This window comes from Rhincodon typus, chromosome 20 (genome assembly GCF_021869965.1).
Source record: "Rhincodon typus isolate 14 chromosome 20, sRhiTyp1.1, whole genome shotgun sequence".
In the NCBI taxonomy this organism is placed as follows: domain Eukaryota; kingdom Metazoa; phylum Chordata; class Chondrichthyes; order Orectolobiformes; family Rhincodontidae; genus Rhincodon; species Rhincodon typus.
Genome location: NC_063351.1, coordinates 48,325,768 through 48,341,795, shown reverse-complemented (window position 1 = coordinate 48,341,795; position 16,028 = coordinate 48,325,768). Strand labels below are relative to the sequence as shown.

Here is a 16,028-nt window from a genome sequence, read left to right as displayed (position 1 = left end):
AAGGGTCTAGGCCCGAAACATCAGCATTCCTGCTCCTCTGATGCTGCTTGGCCTGCTGTGTTCATCCAGCTCTACACCTTGTTATCTCAGATTCTCCAGCATCTGCAGTTCCTACTATCTCTGAAACCTTTTCAGACAGAACTCTGCTTTAGAATATTCAAAGTATTTATGTGTCCTTTAGGTAGCTGACCCAATACCAGTCCAGTGGCCAATGCTCCAAGCAGGCTTAGAGGCCTTCTCTCTCTGCCTGGCTGCAGCAGCAGCTGGGCAGGCTACCTTGGAGAAAAGCTCGAGCCATCAATTTTCTGCCTTCTGGAAAATAACAATACATGATTGTTGCGCACACAGTGTGAGTTTCTAAAAATATTTTTAATCAGCCTGTTCAGACATTTAATGCATATTTCCAGGAAAGCTGGGACTTGAATCCAGACTTTCTGGCTCAGAAATGGGGGCACTTCCACTGCATGACAAGAGAGCGTGATCTTCGTAGCTGAAAAATTGGTTATTCTTTCAGCTCCCATCTGCGCCCTCCTCCCCATCCTGTTTTCTGCAAAAAAAAGTTGCAACGATAGCTAATTTCTATTATTCTTCAAATTTTACTGAGTCTGTTTCCTGGTCCTTGTTGGTTATATACAATACTTGTAGTTTTGGACTGAATGTATCAAAAATGTGGACTTCTTTCTCCCCCTTTATAGATTACAGAGGTGGCTTTTATCTGAAACCATCTCAGGATTATGAAAAGGAAAGAATGATGATGGAACAAATCGAAAGGCTGAGGATATCAAGCTCCCCGCAGAAAGAAAATAACATTAACTCATTCACAGCTCTGGAAGACGTGCCAGTAGATTCATACAACACTGACAGTACTTCATTTAAAACTGCTTCAAGCAGACCAGTGAGGTCAAACTGGTTGTTGACAGAGTCCTTTAGAACTCCAGAACTACCGTCTGCTGCAAAGCTGGGTGTCACTACCACCCAATCTGAGCAGACTGGCAATGGAAAATCAAACAATCAAGAAACTATAAAAGAGAAAACGGAGAAAATTAAAGACTCGCCATTGTATGCAGTGGTAAATAAATCCAAAAAAGCACGACCCTTATTAGACCAGGTGTTTAGAGAAACTTCATCAGTGTCGAATAATAGCAGAGAAATGGAAAACACAAATATACACAGCCAAAATTGCCTTGAAGAAGAACCAGTATATGCAGAGACTGGTGAATTCTTGGAAAATGGACATGCAGGAAGGATTAGCACTAGTGAAGAAATAAAAGCAAGATTGGTAAAAAGCACAGAAAAGAAAATAAAGGAATCTGAGTTGGTGACAGTCAACATTTCCAAGATGAAACAATCATTGGGTATGGATTTCATTTTAAGTTGTTTAGAAATGATAAAATGATGCCCTAGATATTTTTCTTCCACGTTTTTTATTTTTCTCCTGTTCTGCCTTATAGGCATTGCTGTTTGTAAGATTCATGTCACAATCACTGGGGTGTCATACAGTCTAGTTTTCGTGTATAAACCTAGATAAATATTTGACTGAACATCAGAGTAGAACTCAAACCTGTGCACAGATGCACACATCAAGTGAAACCACTGGATTATTTTGTTTTATCCCTTCTGATCTTGGGTGGTGTGGGGAAATAGGGAGGGTGGTGCTGGGGCCAACTGCTGCCTCAGGGAAAATTAAGTAACACAACTCAGAATCAGAACCAGAATCAAATCAAAGACCTGTCTCTGTATGTAACTTAGTCCTACAGTAGATGTATGCCCATTGTTGGGGCAATTAAGCTTTTAGTTCAGTTACATTAAGGCTGCTTGGCCATCAGAAGTAAACAATGCAATTTGAGCAGCTGTTTGCTGCTGCCTTCTGGATGTTATTCTTCCTCTTTACTGAGAGCTTACACATGACCTTGTTGCTGTTGCAACAAATACCAGACTATCTGCCAATGAAAATTGTTAATAGATAATTGCAATGGAAGGACTAGAGCAGATCTATTTGTTCGTGGCAATTTAGTGAGCTAATTATACATATTTAAGTCAATCAAATTTTGTAACTGCAAAAACATTGGCATTGCAGGGATAGAAATTCATTTTGAACAGTGCCTCCAAACAGGTGGTATCAACTTGGTCACCTGTTCTGTGCAGGTCTGATATTTAACTCCGTTGACTGCAATACAAAACTGAATGTTAATTTAATATGAGCAAACTGAATGAATACTGAATTTTCTTTTACAAAGTGCCCAACAGAATCCATCAGGCTAGTTCCCGAGCAGGGGTTCTGTTTTAAGAGAAAGGATACATGTTGGTAGGAGACCAAAATACAAAATTCCCACCACCCGCCTAAATTTTACCAGCCTTCTGAGGACAGGTGAGAGACAAGGGGATGGCGAAGGAAGGTGAAATGCGGGTTAGCATTGTATTCCTGCTACCATACCATTCTTGTTAGGAAGTTGGAAGGTACCAGATAGCACACAATGCCCAGGGTCAATAGAATCACTGAAGTGACCAATTAAGGACCTCTTCCGATCCTCACAAGTATTTTACCAATAGGCTTTCGAGTAAAGATGGGTGTCTTATCTGGGTGTGTTATAACCCATGAAAGGAATTCCTGGTAGGAATTACTGTCCCCACAGCAATGATGTCACCTGCCTTCACCAATTCTTCCCAAACCCAAAGGACCTTTCTGACTGGCCCTGGACTCTATAAAGTTTTGTTGTGAGCACACTGTCAATCTGTAGCTACCTTTTCCAAGTGTAGCACCAGCAGTGGCCACTACTTCCACTACTACACTGCAGAGCTGTTAGTCCCTCATTGCTTGCAGTACCTGGGACTGGGCCACCATCCTTTAACAAGGATGGCTACCTAATTGCACACATAAAATACAGTCCTCGGTCCCACAGACATTTTGTCCATCAGTGGGATTCCTGCCCAATATCAATATCCAACTCATTAACTCTGTATTAGTACTGTTTCTTCATCAATGCTGCAGAGCTACAAGTGTATTTCCAGTGGTTTCCGATTTTATTTATTGTTGTAAATTCAAATGTCACTAGGGTCAGCAACCATCCTGGATTTTCTGGGACCATTACATAATTTGGCCTTGTGTGCCATGACCTAGATTATGCCTCCCTGACACACAATTGTCCCAAATTTCTCCTGGCTGTATAGGTTTTGGTTCTGCACATGTGCTGGATATGGTAGTTTGGCGGTATGTGTTCAGGTTTCAGCAGCAAGTCCTTGCAGAGGAGATGAAGCCGAAGCTGGCAGAATCAGGGCTGGTGACACAGTCACAAATCAAACCCAACCAACTGTCAGCTCCCAAGGTCTCATCAGCATAAAGCCACCTAGGTCTTGAGAGCACACCCCGTCCCCCTCCCCCATCACGAAGTGTATCTTATTTTGTTTTGCCCAGAGTTGGTCACCTTAGGAAATAATGAGTCATCATAGAATCCCTACAATGTGGAAGCAGGCCATTTGGCCCATCAATTCCACACCGATCCTCTGAAGAGCATCCCACCCAGACTCACCCCTCTACCTTTCCTGTAACCTTGCATTTCCCATGGCTAGCCCACCTAGCCTGCACATCCATAGACACCATGAGCAATTTAGCATGGCCAATCTGCCTAACCTGCACACCTTTGGACTGTGGGAGGAAACTGGAGTACCCAGAGAAAATCCACACAAACACGGGAATTGAATCTGGGTTCCTGGAACTGTGAGGCAGCAGTGCTAACCACTGAACCACCATGCCGTGAAACTGTATTTAAAAATCTTGGTAACCTGGAGAAAAGACCATGGGTGGGATTTCTTCCCTCCGCCTAGAGGTGGCAAGGCACTTGACAGGAAGGGCAAATAATTGGTCACATTACTGTTAAAATTCCTACCCACTGTTGATACTTCTGTTATTAAGCTATGGACAGGAAGGTCCACGGTGAACCTTCCTGAACTACCACCCCTACGAATTAATACCACATAAGGACCTCAAACCTCCTCTGGCCCTATTATCTTCCTTCTCTGTAAGTGAGAAAAGTGGCTGCCTTTCCAACAGGGCAACCTGCCTACCAGATTGGGGGAACCTCTATTTTTCCAAACTGGAAACTAGTCCATGGACAAAATAATGGGCAGGGGTATAGCTGCTGAATAGCGCCTTTTTGCCATTGTCTCCAGTCCCACTGACCTCCCTCTCCTTCTGATCCCCTTAAAAAAAATCTACTTCTGCCATTACAACTTTCATTGCTGTGGAGCCTAGCTGTCCAACATTATCAACAGCTTCCAGAGGCTGTTGGCTTCTGATTGACTAGCAGCCTTTGGTGGGTTGTGACTTCAGTGTTGAGGCTGGTGATGCATTGAGAAGTTTGATCCCATGGACCCTGTCCTTGAAACCTCTGCCACCACACTTGTGCAGAAAACACTGTACCTCAGCCCATGAAACTGTTAAATAGCCATGAAATTCAAAGACGTTAACCAGCTCAGCCAAGGGAACCTACTACCTTACCTGATTTGTTCAACATGTGCCTGTGCTCCCATGCTATGTAGTCGACCCCAGTGCCAATAATTACAGGTAATGAGTATATACTCTGTAATAAGAAAAAATAACATTCAGAAGGATTTTATTCTTCCATTGTTTAAAAAAAGTACTGTATTTGAATAAAGAGGAGTATTTATTCACTCATAGGAATAGGGCATTGCTGGCTAGGTCAGCATTTATTGGCCATCCCTATTTATCCTTGAAAAGGTCGTGTGAACTGCCTTCTCGAACCACTGCAATCGATGTGTTCTAGGTATTTTAGGGAGTGATTTCCAAGACATTGACCAGTAATGCTGAAGGAATGGTGATATATTTCCAAGTCCGGACGGAGAGTGGTTGGAGGGTTAGGGTGTCCTTGCACTTCAAGTTGTTATGGGTTTGGAAAGTGCTGTATAAGGACCCCTGGTAAATTTTTATGTGCATGTTGTGAATAGTACACATTGCTGCTACTGAATGTCAGTGATGGAGGGAGTGAATGTTTGCAGATATGGTGCCAATCAAACAGGCTACTTTGTACTGGATGATGTTAAGCTTCTTAAATGTTGTTGGGGTTGCGTTCATCCAGGCAAGTGATTTGTGCCCTGTAGATGGTGTGCGAGCTTTAGGGAATCAGAAGGTGAGTTATTCACTGCAGGATGTCGAGTTTTCCCCAATTCCCATTAACTCCAGTTAAAGAATAGAAGTTAAAAGAAAAGCTGCAAATGCTGAAAGACAAAAAAAAAACAAATGATGCAAATACACAAAGCCATCGATATCTAACTTCTCAAACCGAAAGCTGAATAATAAAGATAGAAGCATTTCAATGGAATTGAATAAAGAAGAAGAGAAAGGAAATAAAGAATAGGTTATTCTACTGTCAGAGAATAAACAAAGAGGGCAGGAGATTGTTGGTAAAAATGATTCCTGTGTGAGAATAATTTTTTTTCCTTTATTAGGGCATACACTACTATTCCTGTTTACATATTTTGTTTATTTTTAACATCTTTCATTACTTCAGTGAAATATCTTTTTGCGGTGCCTAACTATCTGCTTTCTTCCTTTTAACTCATCAAAGTTCTGTAATTAGATATCCTGCTCTTTTGATTAGTTCCTCAATTGTTTTACTGATTCCTCTAAAATTGTTGCTTTCTATTGCAATGCTCAAAAAGAGGTGGCTGGAATATTAAAGCCTACAGGTGACTAGACGAGGTGGCTCATATTTAAAAGTGATGGTGGCCCAATTTTTTTTTCTGCTATCGCATTCTATGATTCCCATCAACACTTAATGTTAATTTTAGTCACTGCATTTTTATCAAGAGTTGCACTGAAGGGTTAAAACAGTTTTACTCTGTTGACCTTTAACTGCAGGGATCAGCATTTCTGGAGGGATTGAATCTAAAGTGCAACCTGTTGTGAAAATAGAGAAGATTTTCCCAGGAGGGGCTGCGTCAGTAAATGAAACTCTTAAGGTAATACAATCACTGAACAGTTCTGCCTCCCTGCTCAGAGATAAACTAAACCTGTAAGTCTGTTGGACTGTTCTTTGAAAGACTGATGATACTTTTCTACAACTGTATTATGTTGGTGTTCATGTATCCTGGTGGCGAGTTTCCTGCCTGTCTGTCCTATGAAGTGTTTCTTGCAGTTTCTGCATGGTATTTTGTATATCACATTTATCCTGCTCATTATGGGCATGGGATCTTTCGTCTTTGCGAGTAACTGGCAACCAACTGTGGCTATTGGTTTGTGTGGTATTCTCATTCCAAGAGGTCGTAGAAGTCTTGTAGTCAGTTCCGATTCATTTCTAATATAGGGTAGGTTTATTTACAATTTATATAGATGATTTGGAGTTGGGGACCACGTGTAGGGTGTCAAAGTTTGCAGATGACAGTAAGATGAGTGGCAGAGCAAAGTGTGCAGAGGACTGTGAAACTTTGCAGAGGAACATAGATACATTGAGTGAGGGGGTAAAGGTCTGGCAGATGGAATACAATGTAAATAAATGTGAAGTCATACATTTTGGTAGGAGTAATAGTAAAAAGGATTATTACTTGAATGGTAAAAAGTTGCAGCATGCTGCTATGCAGAGGGACCTGGGTGTCCTTGTGCATGAATCACGGAAGGTAGGTCTGCAGGTACAACAAGTAATTAGGAAGGCAAATGGAATTTTGTCCTTCATTGCTAAAGGGATTGAAATTAAAAGCAGAGAGGTTATGTTGCAGCTGTACAAGGTGCTGGTGAGGCTACACCTGGAGTACTGTGTGCAGTTTTGGTCTCCTTACTTGAGAAAGGATGTATTGGCACTGGAGGGGGTGCAAAGGAGGTTCACTAGGTTGATTCCGGAGTTGAGGGGGTTGGCTAATGAGGAGAGACTGAGTAGATTGGGATTATATTCATTGGAATTCAGAAGATTGAGGGGGAATCTTATAGAAACATATAAAATTACGAAGGGAATAGATAAGATAGAAGTAGAGAGGATGTTTCCACCGGCAGGTGAAGCTAGGACAAGAGGGCATAGCCTCAAGATTAGAGGGAGCAGATTTAGGACTGAATTGAGAAGGAATTTCTTCACCCAGAGGGTTTTTAATCTATGGAATTCCTTGCCCAGTGAAGTAGTTGACGCTACTTCAGTAAATGTTTTTAAAAAAAAGGTAGATTTTTTTTGAACAATGAAGGAATTAAGGGATACAGTGAGAACGCGGGTAAGTGGATCTGAGTCCACGAAAAGATCAGCCATGATCTTATTGAATGGCTCGAAGGGCCAGACGGCCTACTCCTGCTCCTAGTTCTTATGTTCTTATGTGGCCAGTGCGTTGGGGCATAGAGTGTTTGTGGACACTGGGGTGGTTACTGTTGTAATTCAGGATTTAGTATGTATCTTTCTGTATACGCTGGTAAGGAATTCACCATTGTTCGTTCATTCTACCATTAAATCTAGAAACAGAAGTTGATTATTGTTCTCTTCTTCCTGGTGAACTTGATCCCGGTGAATATTCTCTTAATAAGATGGTGTGTTTCTTCTAACTTTGCTTGTTTAATGATCACGAAATGATTTTGTGATCATTAAATGAACAAAGTTAGAAGAAACACACCACCTTATTAACAGCACGTACATCAGGGAAGAAGAGAACAATCAACTCCTGTTTCCAGACGTAATGGTGGAATGAACGAACATTGGTGAATTCCTTTTCAGTGTAAACAGAAAGACCACACACAGAGACCAAATCCTGAATTACAACAGTAACCACCCCAGTGTCCACAAGCACAGCAGGGTCAAGACTCTGTTTAAATGAGCAATAACACACTGCAACATCCTGGAGCTGTGCAGAAATGAACAGGAACACGTATACAAAGTCTTTACAAACAATGGATATCCTAACAGCTTCATTCGCCGATGCCTGGCAAATAAACAACACCAAGAAGACACTGTATGCCCCAACACACTACCCTATATTAGAAACACATCAGAACTGATTACAAGGTTCCTACAACCTCTTGGAATAACAATAACACACAAACCATCAGCCACACTCTGCCAGTTACTCTCAAAGACGAAAGACCCCATGCCCACAATGATCAGAACAAATGTGATATACAAAGTACCATGCAGAAACTGTGAGAAACACTTCATAGGACAGACGGGCAGGAAACTCACCACCAGGATACATGAACACCAACTCGCAGCAAAACGGCACGACCAACTCTCCCTGTTTCAATACACTCCAACATAGAAGGACATCAGTTTAACTGGGACAAAATTACAGTACTAGGACAAGCACAACAAAGACAAGCACAAGAGTTCCTGGAGGCCTGGTTTTCAACCACCGGTGTGTGATAAAGAAACATGTTGAACTAGACCCCATCTACATACCACTACGGTGCAAAATCAGAAACAGGACTACCCACCATGACAGACCAGACCATATAAATTCAAAGCGGGACAGAACAATAGTGCTTCAACAGAGGCTAGACAGCACTGAAGATGTCACCTAGAAGGGAGGCAAAACGTTTGCACGAAAACCAGTCAGCTCGGCGAACCAACCAACAACTCCAACCACAACCCGAGCTACAGATCTTTGCTAAAACATTAAAGGCTTATAGAATGTATAGTCCCATAGTGGAATGGCATGATGCATCTATTTAACCATCCATTGCTGCTTTAAATAACTCCGTTTCAGATAATAATGATGAGGCACATCAAGTCTGACTTGAAAAGAATTATCTAACCCTTATATTTTAAATCTTGTGCAGAAAATTGTGGGGCAATGGGCTGCTTGGCCACTGTCCTCCTTCCCCAAATGGAAAGTTGAGTTGGCAGCCAGCCAACAAACTTAAGACGCACCTTTCCCACAGCCATAAAGCACTCTGGGTAGTCTAATGTAGTGGGGCTTGCACCCCTCAGTGAAAGCAAGTCTAACTTTCTGCTGCTAGCCAATCAGATTATCTGGCACCGCCAGCCATCCCAGCAATATTGGGGCTCCATAGTGGGTATTGTCTGCACTCCACCGCATTCTGGAATGAAGGTCCCAATGGATCCCTAAACTCTGGTAAACAGAGTTTGGGCAAGGGAGTTTGGAACTTTTGGGAAGAAGGGAGTGTGTTGGAGGGATGGCTTTAAAAATCTATGTCAGAAGAACAGAAGGAAGAGTACTGTCATAGGGGGCGTGCTCCTAATGTGCAAAGGGCATCCTTTGCAAAACATATGCACCTTCTTCCCACACGTGTAAAAACATGTTTAAAGAAAACGAGTGTCCAAATCCTACCCGCTGCCCACCCATGCCAATTGTGTTACAGCATGGGCAAAATAGTATTGGGGCCAATTGAACTTTCAACAAGTTCAATTGATCCTTAATTATTTATTTACATATGGAGGGTGGGCTGCTAATCTTGATGTTCGCTCACCCTCCATGTTATAGAAATGAGCTCAGGAATGCGTGCAAAGGTACCTGAGCATCCTCCTTAATTCATGTACCTCCTCCACCCCTCACTCATTCGCCCTAGCCTCCACAACCCCTGCTGAAATCGTACCTGTTGGAAGCATGTATTATCTAACCCTTTATCCAGTTCGGATTGTTGCTATTCTTTATAATCCATTTTACACCAATGGCATCAACAGAATTGCAATTAGCAAATTTTTACAGTAAAACTCTATAGAAATAAATGCACTCAGTACTCACTGTCACCCACTTTACACTATCAAACAAAGACACAATGACTCGGAGCGGAGTTAAACAAAATATAACTTCCTTGCTTGAACTTAATTCAGTCTTTGCCCTTCATGCTGTCATATGCATGTGATTTCTGACCAATTTTTCGTTGGCGCTGATGTGAATGGGATCAACCAAGTTAAATGATTTAATCCTCATATTAGTGAGTTAACACTGAAGAGCAGGTTAAGATAATGAATAACAGAGTAGTTAAATTATTAATCTATGTCTGTATTCAGAGACACCAGATATGTCACTTTTTATGGTACCAAGAAGGTAAAATGATAAAAAGTTATCACGCATCTGTTGCAAGAACATTCTAATTCTTCTCAGTAATGTTGCTAGTTTCTCCTGTTACCTAACTCTCTGGAAAAAAAAAGCATAATTAGTTGTTTCTAATTGTTGTAGTCTCAGCATAAGAGCTTGTCTTTTCTGGTCATGCCAGTTGTTTTGTGTTCAGATTCCTGTCAACCAACTGTAACCGCAACCTGGTTTTGCAAGGGTGCTTTTAACAGCTAGTATTATTCAAGCAATGGATATATCTAGATTTCCATTTTTTTTGTTCTTTGGGATTTTGGTTACGGGTCAGTTTGTTGTTATTGACTGTACCACTTATTTCAGCTGTCTGTCTTGTATTTGTATTGCTATAAGGAACTGAAAGCCATTGAATTTACTGTTCCACAGAATTTGAATTAGTATTGACATCAATGAAAAATAACTGTCTCAGTTAAAGCGCTGTTAAGCTGCTGTATGACCCAACACTGTAAATGTTTGAAAACATTAAACAGAATAACAAGGGAGCACTGAGAGCAACAAGTAATTTGTCGAAGGATCTATTCCTCTTATAATAGTCAGGATCACAGCATAATTTCAGTTATCCACCATAACATGAGAGGGCCCACATTAAAAATAATGAGCATTAAAAGATCATCAAGAGCCTCCAAATTTTATTTCCGATTGCTGAAATTTTGAATGTTCTTCTTCTCATCACTATTCTTCCTCATTCAACTCCACCATTGTGTTGCTAATGTCAAGGATATTGACCTGTGGTCCAATACTCAATCCATCTGATCTTCTGCTTTATTGATCCACCATTCGGCTGTCCATGTACCTGTGGCTGCCAGATAGCCTACAGAACCAAAAAAGCAGGTCAGAAAGCCCCCTGACCACCAACTACTGATTTCTAGTTACGAAGTCTATATGTGCTCCACTACATCTGTCAGCAATTTGCAGTGCTGTGCTGCACAAAGGAAGTATTTCTGGACAGCTGTCTCAGTATCATAGTATGTCTGGTATCATCTACAACAGGAGGTTCACAAGCATACTGTCCTCTTCCAAAACACATAACTCATCAGCTGTTACAGTGTCAAATGAGTCTACTCACAAAAAGATCATTATCACAGAGCAGGAGATCCAATTATTTTGAGAGACAATATTCTTGACAGTACAAATTTTTTTATTCATTCAGAGGATGTGGTCTTATTGTCCGTTCCTGGTTGCCCTTGAGAAGGTGGTGGTGAACCTTTGTTAATCTGACTTTTGAATGCTCAATCCTAAGCCTATGGGTAATGTTTTGAGAAGAACAGATCAATTAAACACTATAATTGTGCCACCACAGAAGTTTTAACAAAATACTGGCTCTACACCAAGACTTCAAGCAAATTAATAACTATGTATCATTAACCTTACAATTACAACATAGCCAAAAAAATTCATTGGAAGTGGTGAGACACAGATTTGCCTTGCTGTCATGGGAGCAGGCAGTACCATGGGCTGCCATTTCCATTGATGTGGGTACATGCAGTTTGCTTATGCCCAAATACACAGAAATGGTGATACGCTCAGGTCACTCAGCCCAACCAGCTGATGCGACACCAAATTACCAGATTTGGGCAGCTCAAGTTCTGGCAATGCCTGTGACTGGTTAAGTACAATCTCTACTCTGTCTTTTACGAACAAACAAAGGAACCTCTTATTTGACTTGACCAGCCAATCATAGGGGCATATAGCCTTCATGCAGCATGTTGCACCAGCATTGAAATGCATACCAGGCATTGCTCAATTGTGTGGTAGACAGAACGTCTTTTTGGATTGACAAATCATCCTGTTACTGGAAAGCACCATTCAGTGGCCAGCTACATACAAGCAATTTGAGAAAGTTTGCTTCACCTGTTGTTCATTTTTTTTTTAGAAACTTTGCCTTTCCAGTGTAATTTACAGTAGACTAGGCACTTTTACACTCTGAAAGTGGCACTGTTGGCCTCTTTGTGAGTTTGTGCATACAAAGTAAGCAATGATCTGATCAGGACAACCATTGTCCACAGGAGAGCTTTGATTAACTCTTATCGCAGCATCAAGCTTGTAAGGTGCGCATATAGCTTGGGTCCTATATACCAGATTGCTGATAAAGCCAATCTTACTGCAGATGGAGCTATATGAATCTCAATGTGCATATTGACGAGTCAAGATAGGCTTGTGGGTACGATACAGGAGGCCCATTAGCAGATCTTTCAGCCACATTTAATATAAAGGGAGTATATTAGACAGCAGTACCTCAAAACTAAATTTGTAGGATGGAGCCCATCTGATGAAGAGTCATTTAGACTCGAAATGTTAGTTTGCTCTCTCTCCATGAATGCTGCCTGACCCACTGTAATCACCGACACTTTTTGTTTTCAGTACAGATTCCAGCATCTGCAGTAATTTGCTCCTACAAACGGCTGTATATTCAAAGATTGTGAACACATCATCCACATATCAGACATATACTTTGGATAAGAGTTTCAGGCTCCTTCCATCAAAAACACATTTCTCACGGAAAGTGGTTAAAGCGTTAGTGAATACTGGATCAAGAGAGGATCCCATGGCTAATTCATCTATTTGGCTGTGTTTGGAATCTAGAAATTAGGTCCGCAACAGTAGGAAAATGTTGACAAGTAAAACCAAGAAACACATAAAATGGAAGAGAAGTGAAAAATAAGGGTCTATTAGAGACCATAATGGTAGACCTATGTGTGAAGGTGGTGGATGTTTGTCTGGTTTTCAATGAATACTTTGTGTCTGTCTACATAAAACATGACAAACATTGCAATCAGGATGGAGTTGTGTGAAATATTAGATGAAAGTAATCTAGTGGTCAATGAAGTATTAAGGGCTGTAACATTGTTGGAAGTTGACAAATCCTCTGGCTCAGGTGATATATATCCTAGAATTTTAAGGAAAGCAAGAAAAGAAGTAACAAATCTCTGACTATCTTTTTCTAATGGAGAACTACATAGAGTTCTGGTCACTGCACTATAGAAAAATATGATTGAACTAGAGCGGGTGTAGAGGAAATAATGAACAAAAACAAAGTTGCTGGAAAAGCTCAGCAGGTCTGGCAGCATCAACGGTTCTGAGGAAGGGTCACCGGACCCGAAACGTTAACTCTGTTTTTACCTTCACCGGACCCGAAATGTTAACTCTGTTTTTACCTTCACAGATGCTGCCAGACCTGCTGAGCTTTTCCAGCAACTTTGTTTTTGTCCCTGATTTACAGAGTCCGCAGTTCTTTAGTTTTTTTTGTAGAGAAAATAATGTTACCTAGACAAGAGAATTTTTGTTATGAGGAAAGATTAAGAATAACAAACCTAGGGAGAGACCTAATTGAAATGCATGCTATTGTATATGGGTCTAACAGGTTTGAGATTTGATTGAATGCAGTAAACATCTCCCAGTGTTATAATGTTACTGGGACTCGGTCAGAGTAAAGAAGGAGTTTATAGGAGACAGACTTGGGCTAGTGTCCTCTTAACAATTTCTGTAGTAATGTAGGTCATGTTTATATAATCTGTAAATAGTTGCAGTAATAGAGTAAACTTCATTTTGCTGACCAGTGTCTTAGTTAGACCAGAAAGGTGATATCCCATGCAAGGAACCCACACAAAACATTTACAATAATGAGGGGTCTGGATGGGGTTGTAAGGCAGACCAATTGACCTTCCTTGAGAGTCTGGGTTTTAGGGTACGAAGTAGGAAGTTTAGAAAAAATTCAAGAAAAAATCTTTTCATCCAGAGGATTGCACAAATTTAGAACTGACTGCTGATAAGGTGATAAAGACACAAACCCTCATAATCTTTAAACTTAAGTGTCATAACCTGTAAGGCTATGGACCAAGAACAGAAACATGGTGTAATGCTGGATGGCTATTGTCAATCAGCAAGGACATGATGAGCCTAATGTGCTGTAAATTTTAACAATTTTATATTCTAGTTCATTATAGCTCTGAACTATTAGTTCTAATTACTGTTTCTTACCTTCTCTAGCTAATTTATTATCCAGTGTATGCAATATATATTAATAACTCAGTTCTGGCAAGAAGCTGATGTAGATTTCACAACTTTAAAGAATGAAGTTTATGGTTAAATGATCAGAATAAGATAAATATTGCTTTGTTGAATCCCTCATCACTTGAAGTCAGAAAGTAAAATATGTACTGTCTTGACTTGAATGTGTGAGATTATTGTGACAAAATCTTAAATTGGCAACTGCTTGATTGGCTGCCATCAACAAAGCAGTGTTACCCAGAGTGTAGGTATAATTTGGCTATTGGAACCAAATACGTTTTGTAAGCTGCAACTTCTTTTCAAAAACCAAAAAGTCAGTGCGAACAATAGTTGTTCTGTAAAGAGCTCTTTGTTTGATTTTGTAGAACATAACTAGCTTTTAATTGACTATCCTGATGCGGTGAATATGTGCATAATTAAAAATGTAGTAGAGGTAATTCATAGTCATATTAGAAGCCAGGTAAAATGTGAATCAGGAGAGAGGATGGATTGAATATCAGAGCACATACAATTTTAATAAGAAGTCTCCAGATTAAATACTACTTTCAGCTTATTCAACTATATATCTTTACTTCAGTAATCTTCATAACATGTTGACACTAAGAAAAACTTTATAATTAATGGTAATATGCTTGCATCAGTAATTGGTTTTGAGTTGTTTGGCTAAAGTGTAAGATGCATGATGACATTTAAAGTCTGTGATATGATTCCAAACGTTTTTCAAACATTTTGTTCTCCTCGAGAAAGTACTGGCAAACAAAAGGGTCAAAAATAACTTAAAACAATTGAAGGTCATGAAGGAAATACTGACGCAATTCCTTAGAAAAATGGTAAAAAGCTGGAAAATGAGCAAACATTTCTCAGTTTCATATGCATCCCAGTTGCCATAGTATTCATTTCTATTCACAAATGCACAATTCACCGAATGTAGCAACATCAATTAATTAAGGTGTAAAACAAAAGAATGTCAAAGTCTTGGGCTTATTTCTAAAGGGATTGAATTGAAAATTAGAGAACTGATGCTCACCTTGCATTGAACCTTGGTTAAACAGTATTTGGAATAATGCTTTAAATTCTGATTGTCATATTATAAAGAGAAACTGTAGAAGATGCAGCAAAATATACAAGAATTCTGCCAGAATCATTGGGATATACCTATCAAGAATGAATGAACAGATTGAAGATTTTTTTCTCTTCAAAAGACTGTGGAATTACATATTAGAGGTCTTTAAAATTAGAAGAGACTTTGAAAACATAGAAACATAGAAAACAGGAGTGGGAATAGGCTATTTGGCCCATTTGAGCCTGCACTGGCATTCAATATGATCTTGGCTAATCCTGTATCTGAATGCCATAACTCCTCTCTCTCCCCATGCCCACGACACTTTTAGTGCCTAGAAATCTATCTATTTCTTACCAAAATATATTCAATGACTTGGCCTCCACTGCCTTGTATGCTGGAGAATGCCATGGGTTAACCACAGTAGTTCAGAGGTGAGCACTGCTTCCTCACAGTGCCAGAGACCTGGGTTCGATCCCAGCCTCGGATGACATGAACACCTTTGTACATCAGCATTTCCGAATCTCTCACCATTTAAATAATAATATCTCCTTTTTATTGCCAACTGATTTGGACAGCTACCTTTTTATTCTCATTATACTGCACCTGCCATGTATTTGCTCTCTCAGTCAGCTTATCTAATTCACTTTGAAGCCTCTTTATTTCCTAACCACTCAAAGTCAGGTTTGACAGAGACAGATTAATTTTCTGCATAGAGGTGGGTTTCTGACCCAAAAACAGACTCCTTTTCCCCACCTCCATGGGCTAATATTGAAGCTCATTCTCTGTCTACTCTACCAATAAAGGGAACACATTTGTCTTTAGTCAGTTTCCCATTGAAAGAGCAGCTGGATCAGGCCTTTCAATATTCTGTAAATTTCATTGAGATTCTCCCTCATCCTTCTAAATTCCATCAAGTGTGGACTGA

General features: G+C 40.2%; 1 protein-coding gene across 1 annotated transcript in view; it reads left to right on the top strand.

Annotated features, from left to right (window-relative positions):
• pdzd7a (PDZ domain containing 7a) overlaps positions 1-16,028 on the top strand; it is a 101,642-nt gene that overhangs the window by 68,976 nt on the left and 16,638 nt on the right. The window contains exons 14-15 of the mRNA XM_048608931.1: positions 696-1,355; positions 5,876-5,976. Of these exons, the coding sequence (XP_048464888.1) occupies positions 696-1,355; positions 5,876-5,976 (761 nt within the window). The remainder of the gene's footprint in view (positions 1-695; positions 1,356-5,875; positions 5,977-16,028) is intronic.